Here is an 18926-nt window from a genome sequence, read left to right as displayed (position 1 = left end):
CCGCGCTCCCACTCCAGCTTTCAACACCTTGGCTTTGAGCCTGAACAAAAGGGATGCTTTTGAAAACCATTTCACTCCACCTGGCTTAGAAGCCACAAAGGAGCTTGGCATATTCTCAATGCCAGTGACAAGATCAAAGTCTCCACGGCCTTTTTCGGGGACAACACGCATTAAAAAATAGGATACTTGAACGCTGGCTTGGCTCAACATAAACTATTAATAGCAGTGCCAGATGGCTTAAAGGCTGCTAACATTAAGTCTAGTGCTAAGTCATTATAATTTCCACATGTTTGAACTGAAGAGGTCTTTGTTTAATATCTTTAGTCATGATTGCTATTGCCAATGCGCTGAAGCTGTGCAGCCCTAAGCGCGCTGTGACTGCAGTCCTCCCTCATGAGAAACCAAAGATCCATTTGGACGAGAGTCAGCTCTTCCCTGTTGCTCTGGCGAGCGTTAGGCAATCTGCCGTTCCCTGACAAGTGATTTGATCTGACTGTTCATCCGTTTTCCCTACTGGCCTACAAGAATGTAAAACAGATCTGAGGTATGCATTAGAGCAATTTACAACAAATGATTTATGATGTTCCATGAGCAGGGATGGCAGTCATTTTAATTTAGCAGAAATTTAGAGATGGAAGTAGCGAGGATGTTTCACAGAAGATGCAGAAGCCAGTTCTAATAAAAGTTTTAGCCTTCTACCCCCACTTCTGCTGAGAATTACAATTCTGTACTGTGCCAATGACTACGCTGCAGCATTGAAGCATCAATAAAAAAATATATTAGCTTAGTGATCTCAGTTATAACTTGATCTCACCCATAAATTTATCCTGTTTTAGTTTATATGTGTATGTGTGACATCTTTTTCTGGTAAAGAACGGAAAGTTCTGAAAAATCGTTCATTATGCAGTCTATCATGACATCTAGATCATGGTTATAATAGTAACATATAATGGGGGGTTTCATACCTTCCCTGCATGTTTTATTGGCTCAAGAACACCCAAATTAATAATGTACTTTAAAATACTTTCGTACTGGATATACCACAAAAAGTGCCTGAAGCCAGTGATTCTAATTTAAATAATGCAGTATTGTTAGCAGGTGGCATGGTGGTTCTAGTGGTTGGCACTGTCGTCTTGCACCTTTAGGGTCTGGGTTTGATTCCTGGCCAGGTTTGTTTCTTGTCTCTGTTTGTATGTTCTTCCTCGTGCTTGGTCGGTTTTCACCAGGTCCTTCGGGTTTCCTCCCACAGTCCGAAGACATGCAGATTAGGCTAATTGGCGTTCCCAAATTGCCCGTGTTTGTGTGAATGTATGTGTGTGTGCCCTGTGATGGATTGGCACCCTGCCTCCTGGAATAGCCTCCAGGCCCCCTGCGACCCTGGATACAGTATAAAGCGGTAGAAGATGAGTAACTTAGTTTTGTTAGCAGTACTCTTAATTTTCTTAAGCCAAATTTGTTTGGCTATAAAGACCACCCTCCGCTGGTTCCTTGCTGGCTGCAGTTTGTCTCGAGTGACTCATGTGCTCAGTCAGGGGTAAATTCTTTTTATTTATGTAAGCGTGTTTCTGATAAATTCATCCAGATTTTCCCATCAGACACTTTTAAGGTGTGTCTGCAAACAATTCAGTGAGCAGTAAGGATCGTCTAACCACAAGCACCATTGGCCAATGGCTTATAGATCAAGACACTGGAAATATCTTCTCTTCCTCGCTCTTGTTCTGTGTGCTGTTTTTCTTAAAAGCTGCTTCCTGAGGCCAAAAATAGAATCAGGAATTGCCTTTGTTCTTCCTTTAGGCTATATTTTTGTGTAATCGTGTGAGAAAAGTCTTGGCCATGGTACATTTGTCTCATTTACATGTAGCGGCCATTCTTATCCAGAGCGACTTTTTTTTTTTTTTTTTATCTCGTTACACATCTGTGCAGTTGAGGGTTAAGGGCCTTGCTCAGGGGCCCAACAGTGGCAACTTGGTGGTTGTGGGGTTTGAACCTGGGATCTTCTGAACCATAGTCCTAATCCCTTAACTACCCTTAACTAAGCTACCCCTGGCCCTGCAATTTAACAGCAAAGAAACTCATGTGTAGAGTTTATAGAGCAGACATCAAAAATGTATTTTATATCCATGCTGATTAAACTGAACGGGAGTTAGACATTTGTCAGGTCTAATTGAGCTGATGATCCTCTGTACGCTTTGATCCAGCTGGTAACAAAGGTCGGAATGTACTAAACGCTGAATGTAATAATAATTTTTATTTATATAGTGCCTTTCCAGAGCTCAAGGACACTTTACAATGGAGAAAGGAAAAAAAAAACATGTAGAGGACAGGTGGATTCAAGTGTAACATCTGAAAACAAATGAGTTTTGAGTAGAGATTTAAATATGGAGATGTTGTTAACAGAATCGGAGAAGCGTAATGAACGGGTCAGAATGTAGGGGGCGAGCAGTTTAAAAAGGTAAGTGGGAGCTAAGACATGTATAGATTTGAAAACAAGGAGAAGAATTTTGAATTCGATACGGTAAACAACTGGGAGCCAATGGAGATCAGACAGGATTAGGGTTATATGAGCAGAGCGTTTGGTATGAGTGAGTATTCTAGCCACAGAGTTTTGAATATATTGTAATCTGGAGATGGAGCTGGCAGGTAGAACAATTAAAAGAGCATTACAGAAATCAACGCGTGATGAGACGAATCATGGATGAGAGTTTCAGCATCTTTGGTACTGATGAATGGATGCAGTTGGGCAATTGTGTCGTAAATGAAAGAATGCAGATTTAGTGACAGATTTAATGTGAGGCTGAAAGTTGAGTGCGGAGTCAAAGATTACTCCAAATTTTTTGACAGAAGTAGATGTTTTGATGTAAGAGCCAGCAATCTCACAGGTGAAATTGGTGGAGATGTTGCTGGTGAGTGCTGGGGTTCCGATGGAAATTATTTCAGTTTTGTCCATGTTAAGTTTCAGAAAGTTTAAGTTAAGCCAATCTCTAATGTCCTTCACGCAAGCAGAGATTTTGTCAATTTGGGCAGAAGGAGAAGGTGTACAGATAGACTAAAGTTAAATGTCGTCAGCATAAAAGTGATAGTTAAGACCATGGCGTTGAAGGAGTGGGATTATGTAAATTGTGAATAATAGTGGGCCAAGAACAGATCCCCAGAACAGAAATATAAAATTGTCTATCTGAGAGATTGGAAGAAAACCAAGAAGGAGCAGTACCAGAGATACCTAGACCAGAGAGACGAGAAATAAGCAAATCATGGGAGACAGTATCGAAGGCAGAGCTGAGATCAAGTAGCAGCAGTATAGACAAGGAACCAGAATCACCAGAAAGAAGTAGATCATTCACTACCTTTACATTGTACAGCGTATCTCAGAGTAGCAAGAATAATGAAACATCTCATCTATGATTAAAATCTAGCATCTGGGCGTTTGTAAATGAACACGGCACCCTGGTATTCAGGAGCTTTACTTTGCTGTGAATCTGTATGTTTGCAGTAAAGATATCTGCCTTAACCTACAGTTCATAGCTGATAGAAGTTTAAACCTCTGGAATGGAAAGAAGGAAGTCAGGAAGGGGTTCTACCCTTATATCAACATGACTGTTCAAGTTGTCAGCAGTAAATAAAATACCATAGCTCGTCTGCTACAAAGATTGTGGTTTTGAGAAGATAAATGCACCACAGATGTTATGATTATCACATATATTATCTAACGTTATCTGGCTAGCTTGTTGCTCAAGAAAGACAGGACAAGCTTTCGTGTAGGTGTCTTAACATTTCCTTCACGGTGTAGATCAAACACACAGAGCTCTAAACTGATGTTACCCTAAGCCTACGACTTTCAACTTTTGAGTTAAGTTGTAACCTGACCATAAACACCGAAGGGCCCACAGTGAAGCCCACAATTTACAAGAACAAGAAAGGAAAAAAGTTAAAAAGTAGCTTTAGAGCCAAACCGAGAGTCATAGTAGGAATAATAAATAAAATACATCACTGTTGTACGCTTTTTTTTTTTTAAGAGAGAACCCTGCGTCATGAATTCTAAATCACATCAGCCTATGTTTTCGTGTTTTAAGGAGTTCATGTACTCAAGGACAAAAGATTAGGGAATGTCACAGCTGTAGCGAACAATGTATGGGGGAGGATGGAACATTTCCTCCACTGGCACATAAAAAAAGATCCTCATTTCCTGTGGTGGCAGCAGTTGGATCGGCCAGGCTGGAAGTACATCATTTCCAATAACTACCATGACTACAGTGCATGTTTGTAATGTAATTTACAGTGTGTCTGGGGGGTGCGGGGTCATAGACATGCTGATTAAACTGAACGGGAGTTAGACATTTGTCAGGTCTAATTGAGCTGATGATCCTCTGTACGCTTTGATCCAGCCGGTCACAAAGGTCGGAATGTACTAAACGCTGTGATAATTGTGTAAGCAAGTAAGAGATTATCAGCACATGCACTGACATGCAAGGGGGAGACGTTACATACATCAGTGTGTATGTTGAGATTAGAATGTGGATAGCTCATGTCGTGTAGTTTTGCAAATGGGTTACAGTGTAGCCACTAATTCACCTGTGTTATTTAGCTCAATGAATATTCTGAATGTGTTTGCAACAAGTTTCAAACAGATCAGATACATTTGAACACTAGATCCAAGAATTGTTTTGCAGAACACTACTTAAATCATCTCATTAAGTGCTTCATAGTTCAGTTAGGTTCAAATGCTAAATAAATCTTGAGCTGTCTTCATTGTTGGTTGTGTGGATTTACTTTCAGTAATAAAAAAAAAAAAAGTGAATAGACTGCTGTTATAAGTTGATTTGTTCCTGGCTTCCTAAAAAGGTTGTGTGAGGAACCCTGTCTGAAATAAAATATGGTTTAGGATTATACATGACAGTTTTTAAAGAGACTTATTTTTGGACTTTTTAACCCTGTAAAGCCCACTGTTGCAGAATTACAACATCACTTTTAACAATTCTAAAAAAAGGCCAGCAAATGTTTTTTTTTCCTCAAAACCACATTTACATATTTAATGGGTCCTATTGTTTGTACTCATGATGCTATTGGATGGAAAAAGTGTTTATAGGTCTGGTCATCTTGCCGTGAACTTACTCTACTTGCAAACTTCGCATTGAGCTGATCTCCTGTTTTTGCACGCCTGGATTTGTCAAGATTTAAGTAAGTAAAATCTCTAAAATATTTTTTTCTATGTTTATTACAATGTCTAGAACATATACATATTTAGTTATTTTAGAAAACATTGATAAAATTTGATTTAGAGGTTATTATGTCTATGTTGTAATTCTACAACGTTGGGTCAGAGTGGTAGCCTGTTGCATTGTTTAGGGACAGGTGTGAGTGGTCTTGAATGTGAACCTGTTAGTGCTCTGGGGGGATGCATGTGTCCCTTTTAGTATGATAAGTAGACTATAATAGGCCAATTAGACAGCATTGTTTGAATGTAGTGGAATTTTGATCAGCATTTGCATTGAAATGGTTATACTTTGATGGATAATACTTAGCTCTCTACCCTTGATACATGGTCTACCACCCTGTCTATTCTTTGTTTATCTGCTACAATAAAAGACCTATATGTGTTATTCACATATTTAATTACATTTTTCCAAACCTTTTCAGTTTCAGAATGCCACCAATACAGAAAGGTCATCTATTCAGTGTGCAGGATGTGATTGCTGCAGTCCAAAATGGAGAGAGTGATTTTGAAATGGACTTGGATGACACTGATGCAAGTGATTTAGAGAATGAGGATGTAGGTGAAATGGACAAAGAAAACCACTTGGACTGTCAGGTGATGTTGTGATAAAGCTCGCCTCCACACTTCCAAAGGGTCAAAACTACAAGATCTACGCAGACAACTACTTCACCTGTGTCCCACTCGTGGTCAAGCTTCTTGAGCATGGAATTCATTATGTGGGAACAGCGAGGCAGGTACGTCTACCCAACTGCAACCTTGAAGATGAGAAGAGCTTGAAGAAAAAGGGGAGAGGAAGCTTTGATGTCAGAGTGGAGGGGAACCACAACATTTGTGCTGTCAAATGGTATGACAACAGAGCGGTCACACTTGTGTCATCCTTTGCTGGACCAGAACCTGTGCAGAAAATTCAGCGGTGGGACAAAGCCACTAAAACCATCATTGATGTTGAGAGGCCTTACATTGTTGGTACCTACAACAAACACATGGGGGGTGTGGATTTGTTGGACTCATTTGCTGCCAAGTACAAGTTTCCCATGAAATCTCACCGCTGGTACATTTACATCTTCTGGCACACCATCATCCTTGCTGTAATTAACGGCTGGCTCCTTTACAAGCGGGACTGTAAAGCTCTGAAGATGACTAAGAAAGAGATACTGAACAGGCGACAGTTTCAGGCACAACTTGCATCCTCTCTCATCCTGGTGAACACGCACAACACATCACCCAAGAGAGGGCGACCATCTTCAAGGAAGACAGTGGCATCAGGGAGCCCTTTGGATCCTCAGAAGAGACCATCCTCATCAGATGTGAGTCCCCCAGCCAAGAGGTCATCGGACCACCCCCCACTGGATGTACGCAAAGACATGATTGCACATTTCCCAGTAAAGACAAAGAGAGGTCGCTGCAGACACTGCAACAATGGATACACAAACACACTGTGTAGCAAGTGCAATGTTCGTCTGTGCTTCTCAGATGAAAAGAACTGTCTTAGGGATTATCACTGCAAATAAACACATTTATTCAAACCACACTGAATGTGACCAAATAATTTTTTCCAAAAATGTTATTAATAAATGCTTATTCATAAAAAATATGATTGTTGTGTGATTATTACTTATGATATATACTGCTATGGGGCTAAATAAGTGAACAACCCTGCAAATAAATGCTTAAATGTTCTGTATACCAGTTCAGGCAAAGTGAGTACAAATACAGACATTCTGCTCACAACTAGGCCCAACGTTGCAATATTACAACATTTCCCTAAAAACTTACTAGAAAATAAAAAATGTGAAAAATCTTTAATTCCTACATCAGAGGCCTCCTAAAACAATATCTGAGAGGTCAAAAAATTTTTTGCTAGTTTTTTTCTATATTTGGGTCTTACAGGGTTAAATGGGTCTCCATTGTGTGTGTGTGTGTGTGTGTGTGTGTGTGTGTGTGTGTGTGTGTGTGTGTGTGTGTGTGTGTGTGTGTGTGTTTGTGTGATTAAAAACAAAGAGAATTGAGCAAAAAAAACATACCCTGCTTTTGCTTTTCCCATTTTTGAAGTTAGCAGAGTAAAATTAGATCCCCCTCCCCACACACACACCCCTAATGTGACCTCATATAAGATGATATTCACTCCTGGCTTGTGGCTCAGGACTACCTAGCTCATCTCTAGCTGCTTTTCTCTGTGGGGCATGGTTCAGCAGTAGCTCATTTACATAAACACTAAAACAGCTGTTTCGGAGGAGGAGTGAAACAGAGAGAGTTTAAGGTGAAAATGAAAATATGGACTATTCCCAGGGGTATATCAGCTGGAGCATTAACACACACACACTTTGTGGGAGCTCTGAGACCCATGTTAACTTTTTTTTTTTTAAAGAAAAAATAGGCAAAACAGAAGAATCACTTAAGATATTACTGTTTCCTCATGTTCATGAAATAAATTGAGCTCATCTAGTTGATGTGAGACTTTTTCGTCTGTTGATGTCTATCAGACTATACTGTCGTGTTTTATTTTTGTCTTGGTTTTCTGTTCTTGGTTGTTGAATGATTGCTGTCTCTGGAGGATTCATAGTTCCTGTTTATGCTGGCAGAATAAGATATTAGGGGGGTTCAGTAAAATAGACAAGTAAAGAACTTATGCTTAAAGAAGCAAAAATCAAGTTGACTGCTCTCTACTGGAGTTCACACCTATGTAAACAATGTCAGATTGGAACAGCTGCTTAGGAAGTGGTCCATCAGCATGTGTGAGAACCGGTCTGCTGGGAAGATGACCGGTCTTGGGAACCTTCTGAGCAAAACTTAATAATCAGAGTCGTGCTTTTTATATTGTCAATGCTGTTTAATCAGCACATGAGATGCAGCTGCCTTGCATTCCTTATCATTCTTTAGGGATACTTACCTCATCATGCTACATGTTTTGCAAGACTTCACGCCTTGTTGTACGTCCACGTCTGAGATTCACATAAAAATGAATCTGCTGTTGCTTTCATCATCGTCATGTTACAGTTCATCACAAAGGATGGAGAAATATACAGATCAAATTTCCCCAGTGACAATAAAAATCTCCCAGAGTTGAGTGTGTTTCCAGGATGCTGTATGTGTACTGACACATATATAGGTCCAGACCTTGAAACTAAACTAAAAAAATTAAACACAATCATTTAATTTCTGCTGTTAATAAAATATAATTCTTGCACAAGAGTTTTAAATGATATATTTGTGCACTCATATACAGTGAGTACGGAAAGTATTCAGACCCCCTTAAATATTTCACTTTGGCATATTGCAACCGTTTGCCGTTTGCTAAAATTATTTAAGCGCCCCATATTGCTAGAAAAACACAGAGTTGTTGACATTTTTGCAGATTTATTAAAAAAGAAGAACTTAAATATCACATGGTTCTAAATATTCAGACCCTTTGCTCTGACACTCATATATTTAACTCAAGTGCTGTCTATTTCTTCTGATCATCCTTGAGATGGTTCTACACCTTCATTTGAGTCCAGCTGTGTTTGATTATACTGATTGGACTTAATTAGGAAAGCCACACACCTGTCTATATAAGACCTTACAGCTCACAATGCATGTCAGAGCAAATGAGAATCATGAGGTCAAAGGAACTGCCTAAAGAGCTCAGAGACAGAATTGTGGCAAGGCACAGATCTGGCCAAGGTTACAAAATAATTCCTGCTGCACTTAAGGTTCCTAAGAGCACAGTGGCCTCCATAATCCTTAAATGACTGGCCAGCCGGCCAAACTGAGCTATCAGGGAAGAAGAGCCTAATGAGAGAGGTAAAGAAGAACCCAGAGATTACTGTGGCTGAGCTTCCGAGATGCAGTCGGGAGATGGGAGAAAGTTGTAGAAAGTCAACCATCACTGCAGTTGACTGTCGGGGTTTTATGGCAGAGTGGCCCGACGGAAGCATCTCCTCAGTGCAAGACACATTAAAGCCCACATTAAGTTTGCTAAAAAAAAACACCTGAAGGACTTCAAGGTGGTGATAAATAAGATTCTCTGGTCTGATGAGACCAAGATAGAATTTTTTTGCCTTCATTTTAAGCGGTATGTGTGGAGAAAACCAGCCGCCACTGCTCATTACTTGTCCAATACAGTCCCAACAGTAAAGCATGGTGGTGGCAGCATCATGCTGTGGGGGTGTTTTTCAGCTGCAGAGACAGGACGACTGCAATCGAGCGAAAAATGAACGCGGCCAAGTACAGGGATACCCTGGACAAAAACCTTCTCCGGAGGGCTCAGGACCTCAGACTGGGCCGAAGGTTTACCTTCCAACAAGAGAATGACCCTAAGCACACAGCTAAAATAATGGGCTTTACAACAACTCTGTGACCGTTCTTGAATGGGCCAGCCAGAGCCCTGACTTAAACCTAATTGAGCATCTCTGAAGAGACCCAAAAATGGCTGTCCACCAACATTTTTCATCCAACCTGACAGAACTGGAGAGGATCTGCAAGGAGGAATGGCAGAGGATCCCCAAATCCAGGTGTGAAAAACTTGTTGCATCTTTCCCAAAAAGATTCATGGCTTTATTAGATCAAAAGGGTGCTTCTACTAAATACTGAGTAAAGGGTCCGAATACTTAGGCCCATGAGATATTTTAGTTTTTCTTTTTTTTAATAAAACTTCAAAAATGTCAACAATTCTGTGTTTTTCTGTCAATATGGGGTGCTGTGTGTACATTAATGAGGGGAGAAAATGAACTTAAATAATTTTAGCAAATGGCTGCAATATAACAGAGTAAAAAATTCAAGGGGTCTGAATACTTTCCGTACCCACTGTACAATCAACTGATAAACTTGATTTGCCATGTTGTATGAAACTACTGTATGAACTTGTTCTTGCACAAGTATATTAGTAAATAACTGAAACATTCAAACTCTGTCTTTCTCTTCATAAAAGTGGTCTATAGTCAGTAATTATATGGTTAACTAGAACATTTATACCATAGTTGATAAAGTTGTCACCGTGTACAGCAGGAGACTCTCTGCAGTTACTGAACATTAGGCATGCACAAAGAATTTGGGATTAATGTGCTGATCAAGACAGCTGACCACAAAAATTAAATTTAGGGTTCAAAGGAAAGCCCCCATCCACCCCCACAGTGTTTTTGCCTTAAAACACTACATTCCAGTCTGACTAATCTCATTAATGACACTGTTTACACTGTTTGCCCTCCCTCTCCTCCCACACTTCCTCCATTCCTTCCTTCCTATCTCCATCACTCAAACTCAATTTTCACCAAACCCACGCTTCTCCACTCCTATCTTTATCTTTACGTTTTGATCTCCCTCTCTCTCGCTCCAGTCATGTATAGTCCGCCTCTCGAGAACGTAGAAATTATTTTGCCTCCTGCAATAAGCCAAACCTCATGCATTTTTAAGTTAGGTAAAAGCAAAACAAAACAAACACTGTCATCCCCACAGTGTCCTGTATCAAACCTAACATGACATCAGGTAGTGTTAAACATCTGGAAAGTTTAATGCTGTCCGAATAGACTGGGTATTATATGCCACTCCACACACAGCTTACAGAAGTGATGGTGGTGTTGTATTTGGAGACCTGCTTCAACATGTGAGTTTTGTAGAAAAGTATGTAATGTTTCATTTGGCCTAAAGAAATGTTTACCTTTCTTACACTTACCTTCTGCCAATCTGGTCTGAAGTTTACCTTTATGGCATACTACAGCCTAATCTCACAGGATGATGGAAGTCCACTCGAATATTGCGGCCATTCTTAATTACTCTGCAAAACACAGAGAGAAGAGGAAAAGAAGGAAGGACACAGAATTCTAAGGATTGAGAGAGAGAGGGAACGAAAAAGCAAGCATTTGCAGGAAATGAGTGCATAAGTGTTGGCCCAGGAGATGGAATCTGGTGTGTTTGTTCTGGCATAATGCTTCCCTACTGCAGGCCCCCCAACCCAGCGAGAGTAATATGTCTGAAGAAAGGGCTGTAGGAAAGCCGTAGATGGGGAAAGGGGGAGCTTTAAGAAAGGGAAAATAGATGGGATGAGCATAAGGAAGAAGGGATAAGTTAGGGGAAAAAACTTAAGTGTTAAAGGACAGTAGAGATGGAGAACAGGGGGGTAAAAGACAATATTGAGTTGAGGAGACATGTAGAGACTTTGTGGTGTTAGAATGATTTATGATAATCGGAAGGGATGGAAGAAATGGATTTGGGAGAAAAAATGAAGGACATCTGATGATGATGTGAATAAACTGGACACTTGAAAAGTGAATTAAAAAGAGGGGAAAAGATGTTTAACTGACAGAAAGTAATTTAGTGTGAAGGACAGTAATCTGTGTGTTATGTGTACTAATAGGTTGTTCTGCTTTAGCAGTATTTGCCCATTTTCCATACAGCATTTTGCATGACTAGTACTGAGCCACCGAGGATCTAGAGTTTTCCTTTTCACTTGCAATAACACACCAACTACCACTGTAACACATTATTCGTTTCAATAAAATACACGGCTGAAATTAGTTTGGAACAAAAATGTAAATATTAAAAAACACCCTACTTTTGTTTTAAAATTTGTTTTTTTAAAGAAGGCATTAAGCTAAAGTTAAATTCTAAGAAGCAGCTAATAATTGTTCAGTCTGTTTCAATAAAGTTGTCTAATCAGTCTGCCATGCTTTAACAAGTATAAAGCAATCCAAAAGTAATGAATATGAAATATGAAGTTTTGATTTGGTCAACTCTTTTCTTATTGCCTCATTGCAAATGTGTTTTTCACCATGGTAATTTCATTATTAGTTTTAAATTGGTGTGAAAATTAAGAAAATCTGTCTATGAGCAGGAGTCCAAACCATTGACCGATACTGGATTTTTGTTTCATAAGATTTTCATAAGATTAAGCTTTTTACATGCATTCTGAGAGCAGAGAACTGAGCTTCTTGTGAAATACATGAACAAATCCTTTTACATTGTGTATGTTTTTTTAAACATAACCCAAGACATTTGGAAAATCAAAATTGTAACGGGAGCCCACCTAGCAACACAAAAACACACCAAACTGTTCACAGAGACCTAATTTGACATCAGAGCTCCTTCTGGCTCCTATAATTATTTTATTTTTTACTTTTTTTTATTTACTTTTACATACACAAAAAGGCCTCGATTACACATTTCTGGAAACTTAGACACAAAAAGGCAACACACCAGAACTTTTGCGTCATCTGTTAGTTGCTCCAGTGTGTCATGCAACCAAAATACACCACAATCTGATAACCTCTCTCACGTATAAACCGCCTATTTACAAGTCCCTGACCAAGGCCAGTGCAGTGAGATCTTCTGGCCTCAGCCCTTTTCCTGTGGCCAAACAAACAGGGCGGTACAGGAGCGGATGTGTTCAGGGGGGTTGGAGAAACTTTAGCATTGGGCCATTACATAAGCATGACTGTCGGCACATGTACACACACAGAACTGGTTCAGACAACCTGTTGTGAGTCAACCACTGCTTTGTGGTATTCTCAGTAAGGCATGTCAAAGGATACCCCAAGTTCCAGTACCCAGGAGTCCAATCTCTCTCTCTCTCTCTTTTTAACATTCTCTCTCAAATTCAATCAGCATGTTTCAGTTTTTTCCCATCCAGCTTATCTGTCACTGTAAGGAAGCATTTCCTCTGCCCCTTCCCAGCACACCACTCCCTTCCCTTCATCCTCGACACAGAGAGTAATAGAACAGGAGTGGAAGGGGATAGAGGCAGGCCTGTGTCTGAATGTGTGTGTGTGTGTGTGTTTGTGTGTGCACGTGTGAGTGTGCGCATGTATAGGTGATGGGGATGTTGTCATATATTTTTAATCAAATTACTGTTCTTCACTGCAGGCCAGTACACCTTGTATCCCAGCCCCATCCTCTGATTTGGTGAGTTGAACTTTTTTCATATCGTATTATAAACATGTTTATGCCCAGGGGTCCCGGTATTGGCTTCGGACCCACGACAACCTTGAACATGGAGAAAGTGCTTACTGAAGATGAATGAATGAATGAATATATGAATGAATGTTGCAGTGTAAGAGTTCTTGGCTGTATTAGATGGCTAGTCTCCTCAGTTAACTCTATTTTCTTTGGCTTATCACTTAAACACAAATTTTAATCTCTTCCTCTATCGTTCAACTCAGTGATAAAAAGAGCTCTATTAAATATGTTTGTTGTCAAATGTTTTTAAACTGGTTTAGGGCAGAGTTTTTTATCTTTTTCTTAAACCCATCAGAAATGTAATCCTTCATGAATTTATTCAGCAGAAATACACCAAAATGCACAGTGCAATGTTGCTTCATGCTCTAAATAAAAATGGGCACTTAACTGTACCATTTCTTGTCACAGAGGTGGGCTACTCAAGGTTACACCGTTTGTACACTTTTAATGTAGAAAGCTGCATAAAGAATTCATTTTAAGCCTTAAGTACCTTATGTACCATATGTACCTTTAAGCATACAAGGAAATGTATGGTGTAGTTTTTTTTTTTAGAGTACAGGATGAATATTGCTGTGAAAGTGTGAAAAACATTTTATCCGAGACTTATTTTTAAGGAGATCAGCTTTGCTCTTTTTGGAAGTGATGATAGACAGAGAGAATCCAAGCTACTAGACAATTTAAATTATTTATCTAAGTGATTTTTCTCCCAGATTTTCCCTCTGAAGTCTTTTAGTATTCAGTACATTTGAGGCCAAAATAAAGAGAGATTTTTGTCTGTTGGCTGTGTTTATCATGCCTTATCCTGTTTCTCATCTACAGCAGCGCAGAGGAACATCCTCCTCTCGACATATTCAGCATCTGGTAAGGATGCTCTTTTCTGTCCACTGTCTTTCTTTTTCAATTTATTTTTTTTGCAGCTAGATACAGTACATTACTACATGAATACATATGTGGAGAAAAGCTGGTTGTCACGCAAATAAATAAGTATCTAATCTTGTTTTCCTTCAGGGCTCAACTAAATCTTTAACATACGCCAAACCAAGAAGTACTCTACCCAGGTAAATATACCTCGCCAAGTTTTACCTACTGTAGCTGTAAAACACTGCGTATTCGTCAGCAGCAGACCAGCACGAGCCTTGAGCCAATTACACTTTGCAAACATCCTGGACCATTAATTTGTGAGTTTATCTGTGGAATGAAACTGCTAAAGCTCATTGAGTTAATCTCTTTTGGCTTTGATTGCGGAGTAATATGCAGAGAGTCATCGCTCAAGCATGTGACTAAGCACTTGGCTATTTCTACTGGAACAAAATGACAGCTTGGATGTTTCATATCAAAACCCCATGCACATGACTTGTGCACCAGTTCGAAACATTGCTAAACACTCCAGAAGGCTGTTTGTAATTTTGTGGCCTAGATGCATTATATTTTCCTATCCCCATCTCATCAATAGATGTAGTAAGTTCCTCCACTTTAACAGTTGCCTATTCATTGCTAAAACTTTGCGTTCTTTTCTTTTTGAGAATGTTTTTTTAAGAATATGGGCATTTCACATGAAATGTGCAAAATTCCCCATTTCAGGAGTCTAAGTGTGGATCGGGTGATGGACAGGGTGATGGAGCGCCACTACGACTTCGACCTCACCTACATTACTGAGCGTATCATCTCCGTCTTCTTTCCCCCTCTGCTGGAAGAGCAGCGTTATCGCCTCAATCTCAAAGAAGTGGCATCTATGCTCAAGTCCAAACACCAGGACAAGTTTTTGGTCAGTAACACTGACCAAAACACACAGTTTTAAAAATAAACACTCAATTACATCAAGAAATAAATATGCAGTGAATTAAAAAACTTTTTTTTTGCAATACTTAATTTAATACTTTGTCTGTCCTGTGCAGTTACTAAACCTGTCTGAGAAAAGGCTTGACATCACACGGCTTAATCCCAAGGTACACATTACCACTGACGTTTCATTACCCATGTACAGGGATATGTAGTGTAAATAGTTTTTGTCATAGCTGAGCTAATGTTTCCTGTTCTCTATCGTTATCTTTTGATTCCCATCTTTCTATCTTTTTCTTTCTCTCTTACGCACTTTTAGGTTCATGATTTCGGCTGGCCGGACCTACACGCACCCCCACTGGACAAAATCTGTTCCATGTGCAAAGCCATGGAGACATGGTTAAACTCTGACCCCCAGCATGTGGTGGTCCTGCATTGCAAGGTAAGGGGTAACAAATGTCACTTGCAAAAGTTCACTTATGGTGACAAGAGGCAGTTATCTGACCATCTCCTATAAACGCAAAAATATTGAAATGACTGTGATTTCAGATACAAGAAAATGGCAAGTATAATTCAAGTATAATTCATTTTATTTTTTAGCAAGAGATGGCTAAAGTTAGGACCACAATAAAATGTATTTCAAGTTCTGGCTTTTATCTCTAATTAATGTCAGAATTCTGAGAAAAGATGTCAGAACTCAAATAAACTTTTGAGTAAACATTCTGTGTTGACTGACATGCCCATATCACATTTTTTCTCTTTTTGTAGGGGAACAAAGGAAAGACAGGAGTAATCATCGCTGCGTACATGCACTATAGCAAGATATCAGCAGGGTGAGTGTTCTTCATACAAATCAGTTGTGTGTAGCATACAAAAGAGATTGTACTTCAGGAAAAGAAAGTAATCCCATGCCCTTATACTGTGTCTCACGAAAAAAAGATAATATCAAGTTAATATAAATAACAGGAAACAATTTGGGGCTACTGAGTGGCACAGCATTAAAGGCCTTCATCAGGACTTTCCCATAATTATCCATAGCTATAAGTAGTGAGTGTAAATTGGTCGTCCAGTACAGAACCAAAACTTTTTTTTTTTAGGAATAATGCGAAAGTATGAAACTAGTACAGTATTAATCCTCATGTGGCATGTTTTATGTGTGTCTTTATACAGGGCGGATCAGGCTCTTAGTACACTGGCTATGAGGAAATTTTGTGAGGACAAAGTATCATCTTCTCTCCAGCCTTCACAAAATAGGTCTCATTTTTCATACATATTACACATTTTTTTGTCTAATACAGTATGATTTTATACATTTTGTAGCACTTCAGCCTCTTTCTCTCAATTCAGTGAAGTTTATGGACACCAGACCATCACACCCACATATGCTTTTTAAACATTTCTTTCCAGAATTAGATTTTTGTAACATCTCTGGGGGGATTTGTGCTCAACCAGCCGCAAAAGCATCAGTAAGGTCAGGCACTGGTGTTGCATGAGGAAGCCTGGGTGCAGTCAGTGTTCCAGTTCATCTCAAAGGGGTTCAGGGCAGAGCTCTGTATGCAGTATAATCGAGTTCTTTCACTGAACCCTGGTAAACCATGTCTTCATAGAGCTCACAGGGTCGTGCTCTGTATGTCCAGTAAATGAAAACTGTAGTTCTATAATATATAAAGATATTCTACACAATTGTGAGCCTTCGACTTTGTGGCAACTGTGTGGGTAATGATTAAAAATGGGTGTGATGGTCAGTTTATAGTATAGTAAGTACACATTTATTGACATGAAAGTTATAACAGTTACAATATTGGCAAAGCATTCTCTCTCTCTCTAGGTATATATTTTATTTTGGTGGACTTCTATCAGGGGCCATAAAGATGAACAGCAGTCCTCTTTTCCTCCATCAGGTCCTTATTCCCACCATCCCCACATTTCATGCTGATGGAGGTGAGTCAGTGGATGACCTCATGCTTAGCTTGATATGAGTATCATGTTGAAAGGAATGTTTTCGCATTGGTGTGCGTGATTGTGTGTTCACAATGAGAGTTAACACTAGTTTGTCAGTAACCACTCCTCGTAAAAACGCACACATACAAACAAAGCATGTTTGTTTTTAATCTGTTGCAGTGGAGGAGAAGGTCTTGGAAGCATTTAACACATTCCTCCATCTGTCTACCTTGTTCTCAATGTTTATCTCTTGCTATATTGAGGGTCTTTTTTGTTCCTCTGTCCAAAGGCTACTTGCCCTTCCTGAAGATATATCAGTCCATGCAGCTGGTCTATACATCAGGCATATAGTGAGTCATGTTCACATCAAGCATTTTGGTCTCAATTGGATCAACAGCCTATGTAGCTTTTGATCGTATGCCTGTTTGTTCTGCAGTGATTTGCAGGGTTCAACAGGCAGAAAGCTGTGTGTGACCATTGAGCCCGCGCTGTTGCTGAAAGGTGACATTATGGTGAGTAGAGCAGTCTATCAAATTCAGCATGATAAAAGCCTCTCTGCAGTTTAAACACTAACCATCCCCTTGGCAAAGTAAAACAAGTGGCCTTGTCTCCCCCACATTCTCCATAGGTTAAATGCTACCACAGACTACTTCAGGCCACTGAGAGGGACACGGTCTTCCGACTTCAGTTTCACACATGCACCATCCATGGAGCACAGCTCTGGTTTGGGAAAACAGAACTTGATGAAGCTTGCTCAGGTACACCACCCTTAAACAATGAAGTCAGCAACCGTGATTGTTTAAATTCCCTCTACACTAATTATTATGCTATTGTGTGGGACTGTGTATTCTGTAAAGTTTCCCGTTTCATCCTGGCTGAGACAATGCCAAACCCTGTCAAAATCATTCTGTAAGAGTGTTCTGGATGATCCCCAGGGGAACTATTTTATCTGCAATATAATTTTTAGCTACAATCCATTGTATCCCCAGTTGAAAGAATTTATAAGATCTACTCTCCAGATCTCCTCTCAGTGGATAACACCTGCCTATCACAGCTGGTTAATTGAGAATGACATGTTCCCTATACTGTACATTTTATTCTGGCCTTGCAGTAGGGCTTCAGCTGCTATACTGATCATATAATGTAATTTATAGTATTTGTCTGGTAATTTATAGTGTAAAGCACTGATGACAAAGTGTTATAGAACATAACATTTAAGTTCCACTCCTCTCTTTAAAGTGACATTTTTATTTCTGGTCTCTGTAGATGACAGATTTCCCGCAGATGCCACTGTGGAATTTGTCTTTTCCTCTGGACCAGAAAAACTTAAAGGTATTTTTGGTAACATACAACATAATATTTTTCCAAACTGCAAAGTTATTTTCAAAAATTTTTATACAAGTAATTTATTAAATATTTTAAACAACATATATCGTTTGTTTTAGCTGTTTTTTAATGTCACATAACTCAACAAAACAGTGGCCGCATAGCTTTTTGTAATTAATCATTAATGATATTGGCCAAACAAGAACTTTACTTTCCAAAAAATCTACGTCATGCATAGTGGCCACTGTCCAAACGTCTGGAGGCAGTGTTATGATCTGCGGTTACTTCAATTGCTGAGATCTAGTCTCAATAACGTTATGTGACAAACATAATGTCAGCTGACAACCTGAATGTACTGAATGACCTGAATTATCACATCTTTTCTTCCGGCATATTCCAGGAATTAAATTAAGAATGAGTCGTTCTGGGAGCATGAGGAATAATTTTCATACATGAATTGCGCTCTAAATTGCACGCTGTAATCAAAACTTGAGGTGGTCTAAAAAATACCCAGTGTAAAAAAAATGTGTGAGGGTGGAAATACAGTACAGGTATGCTTTTTAAAATGTTCTGTGTTTAAAGTAATTTTTATCTTGTTTAGGACGAGAATACCAGCGAAATGACCCAGCAGTCACAGTTGACTATAATACAGCTGATCAAGTAGTACGCTGGGATTCTTATGACAACTTAAACCAGACACATGAAGACAGTCAAGATGGTAAAAAAATATACTCTGACT

At 39.4% G+C, this 18926-nt stretch overlaps 1 protein-coding gene across 4 annotated transcripts in view; it reads left to right on the top strand.

The window, feature by feature from the left end:
- Positions 1-18926, top strand: part of tns2a (tensin 2a) — a 47100-nt gene that overhangs the window by 17520 nt on the left and 10654 nt on the right. For 3 of the 4 annotated variants that reach the window (XM_053482616.1, XM_053482614.1, XM_053482617.1), the window contains exons 4-17: positions 13049-13087; positions 13961-14002; positions 14150-14199; positions 14723-14906; positions 15037-15087; positions 15240-15362; positions 15689-15753; positions 16091-16174; positions 16749-16861; positions 17151-17211; positions 17298-17373; positions 17490-17619; positions 18128-18193; positions 18789-18905. In XM_053482616.1, the coding sequence (XP_053338591.1) occupies positions 13049-13087; positions 13961-14002; positions 14150-14199; positions 14723-14906; positions 15037-15087; positions 15240-15362; positions 15689-15753; positions 16091-16174; positions 16749-16861; positions 17151-17211; positions 17298-17373; positions 17490-17619; positions 18128-18193; positions 18789-18905 (1201 nt within the window). The remainder of the gene's footprint in view (positions 1-13048; positions 13088-13960; positions 14003-14149; positions 14200-14722; positions 14907-15036; positions 15088-15239; positions 15363-15688; positions 15754-16090; positions 16175-16748; positions 16862-17150; positions 17212-17297; positions 17374-17489; positions 17620-18127; positions 18194-18788; positions 18906-18926) is intronic. The other variant, XM_053482615.1, reaches the window with a different exon arrangement.

Source organism: Clarias gariepinus, chromosome 22, assembly GCF_024256425.1.
Source record: "Clarias gariepinus isolate MV-2021 ecotype Netherlands chromosome 22, CGAR_prim_01v2, whole genome shotgun sequence".
Classification (NCBI taxonomy): domain Eukaryota; kingdom Metazoa; phylum Chordata; class Actinopteri; order Siluriformes; family Clariidae; genus Clarias; species Clarias gariepinus.
This window is presented reverse-complemented; position numbering and strand designations above follow the sequence as displayed.